This window comes from Gastrolobium bilobum, unplaced genomic scaffold (genome assembly GCF_033153095.1).
Source record: "Gastrolobium bilobum isolate Gb01-03AN ecotype WA unplaced genomic scaffold, APGP_CSIRO_Gbil_v1 utg4239, whole genome shotgun sequence".
Taxonomy (NCBI): domain Eukaryota; kingdom Viridiplantae; phylum Streptophyta; class Magnoliopsida; order Fabales; family Fabaceae; genus Gastrolobium; species Gastrolobium bilobum.
This window is the reverse complement of record NW_026896746.1, coordinates 211,243-219,616: the sequence shown is the minus strand read 5'-3', so window position 1 is coordinate 219,616 and position 8,374 is coordinate 211,243. Positions and strand designations below refer to the sequence as shown.

The 8,374-nt window shown below is 32.7% G+C and overlaps 1 protein-coding gene across 1 annotated transcript; it reads left to right on the top strand.

The window, feature by feature from the left end:
- On the top strand, nucleotides 1-4,798 carry LOC133301795 (uncharacterized). The gene is made up of 11 exons (XM_061501495.1): nucleotides 1-128; nucleotides 435-554; nucleotides 631-739; nucleotides 1,341-1,592; nucleotides 1,661-1,773; nucleotides 1,975-2,039; nucleotides 2,436-2,686; nucleotides 2,755-2,911; nucleotides 3,257-3,297; nucleotides 3,380-3,551; nucleotides 4,505-4,798. The coding sequence occupies exons 1-10, from the start codon at nucleotides 24-26 to the stop codon at nucleotides 3,511-3,513; spliced, it is 1,347 nt and encodes a 448-aa protein (XP_061357479.1). The 5' UTR covers nucleotides 1-23; the 3' UTR covers nucleotides 3,514-3,551; nucleotides 4,505-4,798.
- Nucleotides 4,799-8,374: the final 3,576 nt, after the last annotated feature.

Genomic DNA, 8,374 nt, shown 5'->3' with positions numbered 1-8,374 from the left:
TTGTGAGAGAGCGAGATCAAAGAATGGAATTGACGTTGAGCGATAACTCTCTGAAAACCTTTGCGCGATGCATCACTTGTCTCGCGCGTATCGGAAATGAGCTCGCAATTCAGGCCTCTCCCTCTCAGGTTACATTACATGCCTCATTCTCTTCCCTCTCCGTTTTTCACAATTTCTCACTTCAAGCAAAATTTATATTTAATGATTACTCTTCAGAGCTACTGAAGTTACGTTTTGATTATGGTACCACTTTACTCATTTGATATTATCTTTATTTCTCAATTTTTGCTCTCTGGTGAAGATCTTTACTTCTCATTACATTTGAGTTAGGGTTTTGACTTTTGCGGGTATAATTATTACTTTAGATCAAGCTAGAGAATGTTGATTGTTGAATAGTAATACATTACTTATTTGGGTTCTTTGATTTGTTACAGCTTCTTTTCCACACTATTAATTCATCACGGTCTGCGTATCAATCCCTCACTTTCAAACCTGGCTTCTTTGACGTCTATACAGTTTCGAGTAGCCCCGTGCAATGTAGTGTGCTTCTGAAGGTGCGAAGGGTCTTTTCTCATTTTAGCTTAAATGGGGTTCGAAAATGAAGAATTCTCACTCACATACTTTGATTAGGCTGTTTGTTCTGTTCTTAGGACACCTATTACAAATATCGATCATTTGACTGTGAAATTGCCTGATCCGGATGCTCCCAAAGTGCAGTGGATTTTGGATTGCTACAGTGGTAAACTGCTTATTTAATATATACAAAATCTCTGGTGATTGCTCAATAAGGAAAAAGCTATAGTACCAGCATTGCTATTGGGTTTAATTTGGTTTACCGTTGGAGACTAAGCTTTTACTTGTCTTTTGTAACAAGCTTAATAATGTAGTTGGTTTCTGAATTAAAATTAGCTACACTTTCCGCTTGGTAATTGTTATGGTATCGAACCTGCTTTTAGAGACTACGACATGGCATTTTTAGTGGACTAAGTGTTAACATTTAATGTAAGCTCAGCCTTGTCTGACAAGTCAGCTACATCCAACAATTTGGTGAGCAGTCTTGGGGTTTGTTACAGGCCATGACTAAATTTAACTCAATTCGACAATTTTGAAATGTGTCACAATGAAAGTTTTAAAATTGTATAGCATCAAATCTTTCTTAAAATGAACAGGGTGTGGTAATTTTCATCCTTCTCTGGACTTGAATGTCTATTAATTATTGGGTGTACTATGTACATGGTGCCAGGCATCTCATCAGCTATGCTGCTATTTTCTGATATATGTGTGTGTGTGTGTTTGACCCTATCACGGATTAAAAACGTTATGTTATTTATTAACTGCAGGTATGAGAAAAACCTATTGGATTACTTGCAATGTAGAACCTGACATACAACACTTGTCCCTTGATAGGCAAAAATTTCCAAGCAACTTTGTCGTGAGGCCTCGAGATCTGAACAGGTTACTTGCTAATTTTCAGTCGTCTCTTCAAGAGATCACTATCATTGCAACAGAACCTAATTCTCTACCTCTTGATGCTGAAAACGAAATTGGTGGAAAGGCTGTTGAGTTTCGAAGTTATATTGACCCAACCAAAGGTAAAAAAATGCTTTTGTCGATAGTTTTGTTGCAAACAGTATATTTATGCTCAAAGATTTCATGGCAGACAATGACTCATTGCTACACACCCAACTGTGGATAGATCCTCGAGAGGAATTTTTGCAGTATGTTCATACTGGAGACCCAATAGACGTGACTTTCAGTGTAAAAGAACTGAAGGTATAGTAAGCCAAGGCTGCCACGCCTTTTGTTTTTTGTTGACAAAAGTTTAGCAACTGTTGACAGAGACTGTAGTCACCTGATATCTGGATTTATCATGTTTTCTTCCATAATTTCTGTTTCCTTTCTCTGTTCTAACTTCTAAGGCTAATTTACCTTAATGAAATGCAAATTATTATTTTTTTCCTCATCAAACTGCAGGCATTTCTTTCGTTTTGTGAGGGCTGTGAAGTTGACTTCCATTTACATTTTGAGAAATCTGGCGAGTAAGATGTATTTAGTATCTGATACAATTTATCCTCATTATCCTCATCCTCTAAAGAAAAAATTGTATGATTGATGGTTTCAAGTTTCCCATAAATATGACTGGATACCTTCCATTTTATGTTATAAGTAATGCTTATTAGTCACTAGTCAGTGTACATGTAATAGTCTAGTGAACTCTAAAATAGAATTGAGGAAATGTGAAAGTTGCAATTCTGTATTAGATTTTACCGTGGACAAACATTCCCCCCCCCCCCCCCCCCCACAACACACACACACACACATATATTGAAAGATAAAGATCTATTTTTCTTGCATTGCATATTTTATGGTAGTATTTGATGGTTATGATATGTTATTAATCTTAATTCTTGGATGATATTGTGTTTGGCATGCAGACCTATTCTCATGGCACCTAAATTTGGTTTGGAAGATGGAACTCACTCAATTTTTGATGCTACCCTTGTATTGGCAACCATGTTAATATCTCAGCTTCATGAAGGTACTGCTGCAGAACCTCCACCGGTGGCTACCAGAACAAATGCTGAAACGGAAGAAAGAAATGGAAATTACGTGCAGCAAGAGAACTGCAGAACGAATGCATCAGAGCTTCCATCTGATCACACCCGTATTTGGTCGGATCTCTCAGGTATTTTCAATTTCGAGTTGGATAATATGTTATTGATCTAAATTCTCATTAGCTTTTCCATTTTGCAGCAAGTGCAGTTAAAAATATTAATGCTTTTGAAGAAAGGCATGCACAAGGAGGAACTATTTTGAATGATAATGAGCAAAGAGATATTCAAAGGATTAGTACAATACATATTTCAAAAGTAACATCGGTTGCAGGAAATAATCCCATTGATTCCAATTTGTATCCTTGATGTGTTACTGTTTGCTTCAATATGTTAGCATTTTCAGCATCACAATTTAATGTCCCCACAATGTTGTGTTCACAAATGTGACAAATGATTCATTTCTTACCATCCATTATCTTGTCAAACTCTCATAGAGCACTTACAAAGTATTGGATGCTCAAACTGGAACCTAGGAATGAAGCCTTTTATATATAGATGAATTTGCATGCTTGAATCCCCTTCATTTAAAGCAATCACTAACTGCATCTTTCCAACAATATTGTTGAGGCGGCTGCTGAGAGCTTTTTTGGGATTATATATGACAGTTTTTGGATTAGTCTTTACCTTGACTGATATCTTAGCTGCCGACCAACTGAAAAGGATCATGTGCAAGAGCCTCAAGGTTAGATAACCGAGCTGCTTAACGTGTTTAACTGACGATGTTATTGTTCCTTCAATAACTGATGATTAATACATTTATCCAGATATGTTGCAAGGTAATGATCAAGTGGTTTCACAGCATCACGCCAGTAACTGGATAGATGCTGAAGAGGATGATGAAGATGATGAGGATGAGCATTACATTCAGCCAACACCGCCATACTATGAAGAACATTAACTATGAGAACTCAACTGTAATTGTTCTCTATTATCATGGTAGGTGCTCATGCCATTTCTCTTATCATGCGCTGTCTTTTGAAATTTTTCTATTTGAGCCAGCAACCCACCATCTAGTATTTAAAATGATTGAATAGCCATATATTGGTTGTTTGCTTGTACGTATTATGTCATTAAATCTGCCAGTTAGAAGCACCTATTCTTTTCATTTACAACCATATCCATATGTATATTAATGCACATACCGTATCTACATATTAATGCCATGTCCCTGTATCATATACATCTTCCCATATCCATGGACCATAAAATTGATGGCAAAGTATAATCACTTGAATTGTACTGAAGGGCCTAATTTCGTAGCCATAATTAATCTAGTAGCTTCCTTTATAGAGATACAGACTATGATCTTAGTAGACATATATATACTCTCTTACTAGTCTATTTTTTAGTCTTTAATGTAACCAGTAACTTTACACTAATTAATGGACACGTGGATGCAAGTGATGATTGGGTTGTTAATGGCCCAATGATCCAAGTCATTGTGCGTTGTATGGCATCTGATGATACAAAGAACAAGTTAAAGAGACATGATCTAATCCATAAAAGATAAATGTTGTGATCTAACTGTGAAGAGCTTATTAACTTGATTAGCAGTTACTTCATTGCAGAACACTAAAATGTCCATCATGAGGAAAATCTGATGTCAATTTTTTATTTAAAATAAATGAAGGAGCAAAAATGTTATAATTTTCTTTCCATGATGGGCTGACTAGTTAATTGGTTACATTTTATTCATACCTGCTGCTTGGCATATAGAATATATTCTACCACGTGGTTCTAGGATTTGAACTTCCAACTATGTCACTTTACATCCTCATTTGTAGATATTATTTTGATTTTTTTGGCATTTCATATTTTCCTGTTATCTTGGGTTACATAGAATTCAAAATGCGTAGGATGTTTCTAACAACTCTTTATGTGGTTGCTAGATTGGGATTATTATTCTAACCGAAAAGTATTCATGGGCATCCTTCTCATTTTGGTATTATTTCTCTCAATCAGCTTCCAAATGATGGTTTATGTATCTGGTACGCGCTGCGTACGTGCTTTGATACTTGCATGTTGATTGCCAAAGTCTGGATAGAATACGAAGATACCCCCACCTTTCATAATGTCTAGTCATCATGGACTGCTGGGTGCCTCGTTGAATTAAGAGTAGCTCCGGTAGATGTAAATGATGTATTGTAGTTTCTTTTTCTGTATTTACTCTTGAAGGGAAAAATTGTTAATAAATTCTGTAATTGATTTGAACCAGTTCTGTTCTTGCAGTCAGTCTGGTTGCTGACAATCGAACTTGATGATTTTGTTTGAATCAAGGAAATCAAATCTAATCTTTGTTAGGTGATATGTAAGATATGTAATTCACCGTAAACTCTTGGTGAGGTTGGTGGTGTTCCCTAATCTTAATTTAAACTTCAAAAACAGTATTAAAAAAAAAGGAAGGTTATACTTATTATATATATTTTTATTACTTTTTATTATTAAATTTTAATCGTTGATTTTCGTCAATTTAACGGTTAATACTGACGTAACTTTTCACAGGGGAAAAAAAAGAAAGTGAACTAATGAAACACTCAAACAAACTGGAATATAATATTGGCATCTTTTGCCAGCTAGTTTAGTTGACTATTTGGAGGCGAGAGGGCTTACGACTCAATCAACATTCAGCAGAGCCACCAAACTCATCCAGAAGGATACGGAAGTAGCTACTCGTATATTATATTTGAATTCTGAGCGAGGATTTCCTGCAAAATTAGTTAAGGGGAGTTCGGCTTAATTGGACTAGTTCAACGGTTAATACCAAACCCCAGAAAATTGTAGATTAGACTTTGATTTTCTTGTACAAATCTTCCTTTGACTTTTTATGTTTCCAATGCTAATCAAATAGTGTTAATCAACCAAGAAAAATATACCCCTTTTCTTTAATTTCATTTTATAGTGGTTATTTAAAAAATATTTAATTGGGATATTTTTATAAAAATAAGAAAAACAATATTTCAATAGAATTAATTCTCGCTTTTTTTATACTATAATAACCTGAAATCTTTCTCACGTATTTATTTAGCGGCTTGAAATAATTGAAGAGATCGGCATACTATTTACTTTGTCGAAAAACAATAATACTGTAAATTTATTTTTTAAAGAGACAAAGGATCTATATATTAATGTACTGAAAAAAAAAACCTATATATTATTATATGCACCTAAATAATATTTCTACACGTTGGGACACGTTTTGTTATTAAATAATATTTTTAATATATATAATATAATTTATATTTAATAGATATAACAGTTCATAATAAGTCATATATCCAATCAAATATTCAAATTTCATAATATAAATATAAACAAATTTTTTTTCGTACCTTGTTAATTTTTCATTTTAAATTTCATAACAGAAAAAATTAATTTATAAATGATTTTTTTTATTTTTAGTTAATAAAATAAAATTAAGATTAAAAAAAAAACGTATCTGAGCGTTGACCACGTGTCGGAAAAAGTTGACTGCGTGTCGAGAAAATTTGTCGGAGCTTGTCGAAAAGCTGACCACATGTCCTAAAATATTGACCGCGTGTCGGAGCGTGTCCGTGTCGGATACGCGTCCGACACGCACAATTCACAAAAAAAAACGAGTCCGTGTTTCAGACATATGCACAGACAAATAGGACCAGTACACATGTCATTTATCATATTTTCTGTTATTATTATTTTTAGATTTTAGACTCAATTTTTTAATTTAAATATACTTATTGTTGCTTATTAATTTTAAATATATATTATTTTAATGTATATTTTAAAAGTTTATCTAAAATAAAAAAAATACGTACAATATACAGGATATTCACTAGTTAATATACAAAGGAATGTTCTACCAAAAATATATATATATATATACAAAGGAATGTTTTGATTAGCAATTTTATTTAGTAAGATCTTTAAAGATTAACAGATTCAATCTTTAATTAATTTTTAAAACATCCGTAGTATTTATGCGTAAACAAATAATTCAAGTAATTATTTGGTCTTTGAGTTTAAATTAACATAAACATTGATTGGGTATCTGAGAGTGAGGTTGTATGTGGTTGCGGTCCGAGTCCCCGTTCAGTGAACGAATCAAAGTGTTGTGATTAAAAAAGGTGATTAGAGGTTTGTGTCATTGTGTGGTTTGTACTTTGTAAGACAGAGGAAACGACGTTTTCCCTCAAATAAAATAACTATTAATTATTTGATTACATCAGATGGCAGCTGTATCTGAGAGGTAGCTTTGGAACGCGTAAACACCGTCTAAACCAGATATGCACTGTGGGTCCCCTCAACTTCAACGTCCCTCATCTTTGTCTCTTGCCACTTGTCACATTCAAAACCACTTTTATTCTTCATAAGTATTCCAGCCTGCAAAGTGGGAATTGTTTTTGGTCATTTTAATTACGTTAAGGAGCTTCTTTTGGTCAATAAATATGTGTAAAATGTATAGGCTTTTGTGGGACACACTAAGCTCATAAAGTTACTTGTTTTTTTTTTTTTTATATTTCTTTTCGTAGGATGGGACATACAAAAATGTCAACTTTCCAATTCCTACCTACAAAATAAGGAATAATTCAAATTCCTTCACCCTCTTCCTTTCTTTTTATTGTGCGTTTGACTGACGAAAAAAAAATTTATCAGAAAAATATAATTATTAAAAATATGGTGAGAAAAAATAAATAAATAATATATTTAATAGACCAAAATATTATCGAAAAAATTAAGTTAAATTTTCTGAATTTATGTTTGGTTAAAAGTAAAATATTGATCAGAAAATAGAATAAAATTATTAAACTAACCCTTGATTAAATACAAAGAAGACTCTCTCTTCAGCTTTCTTTTGGCACATTTTTTTAGAAGAGATATTTGTGTCCATTGCTTTTTTTCCAACTTTTTGATTTGATGGGATAATGAGAATAACATCTCTGGTTGATATTCTGAAATGACAAAAGTTTTCAATTTTACAAGCAAACTGAGATTGCTATGCAAATTCGAATGATGTGCAAATTTTTTAAAATCTCCTACGAAATATTGTCAACTAGAAAACTTATCTCAACTTTTCTAGTCATCCTAAAAGAAACCTCCTAACAAACACCCCTAAGGGTGTATTTAGTTGGAGAATTTTATTTTGTTGCCGGGAAAAGTTCATACGTGATTTAAAGAAGACTATATTTGGTAGGAATTTTTAAAAAAATTGCCTAAAATTCTAATTTGCATGGGAATGTGACATTATGTATAAAATTTTATCCAGATTACCACTTGAGAAAAATATTACCCAGTGGGTGGTATTTTGATTTAGCATGTAAACAAAAAATTGTACACAAATATCTCTGAAATAACATGCCAAAATTTGATGGCAAAGGTTACTTTGATAAATTCAACTCGTTTTTCTACAAATATTGTACCTTCGACCAAAGACTCAGGAAACTTAAATCAATTTTTCTGATAATATTTTGATCTACTAAACAAATTTTTTTAACTTTTTTCAAAAAAATTAGGCTCTGCTTGGTAACTGTTTTAAAAAACAGTTTTTTGGTTTTCAGAACAAAAAAACTCGTTTGGTAAAACCTGTTTTGTAAAAAATGTTTTGAAAACTATAACTGTTTTATTGTTTTTAAAATCAAATTTAGAGAACATGTCTGAGTTGTTTTTGTTTTCTGTTTTGATTTTTAACTTTCAAAAAGAAAAAAATATAGAAAACAACTGTTTCCGTAATTATTTTACAAAACAATTTTAAGAACAAAAAAAACCAGAACACAATCAAACAGGCC

What these genes read in the sequence shown, in the direction of transcription:
- LOC133301795 (XM_061501495.1), top strand. Translation starts at nt 24, where the DNA reads ATGGAATTGACGTTGAGCGATAACTCTCTGAAAACCTTTGCGCGATGC. An exon ending in TTCAGGCCTCTCCCTCTCAG is followed by an intron (nt 129 to 434) that starts GTTACATTACAT and finishes GATTTGTTACAG; the next exon opens with CTTCTTTTCCACACTATTAA. An exon ending in TCAGTGTAAAAGAACTGAAG is followed by an intron (nt 1,774 to 1,974) that starts GTATAGTAAGCC and finishes ATCAAACTGCAG; the next exon opens with GCATTTCTTTCGTTTTGTGA.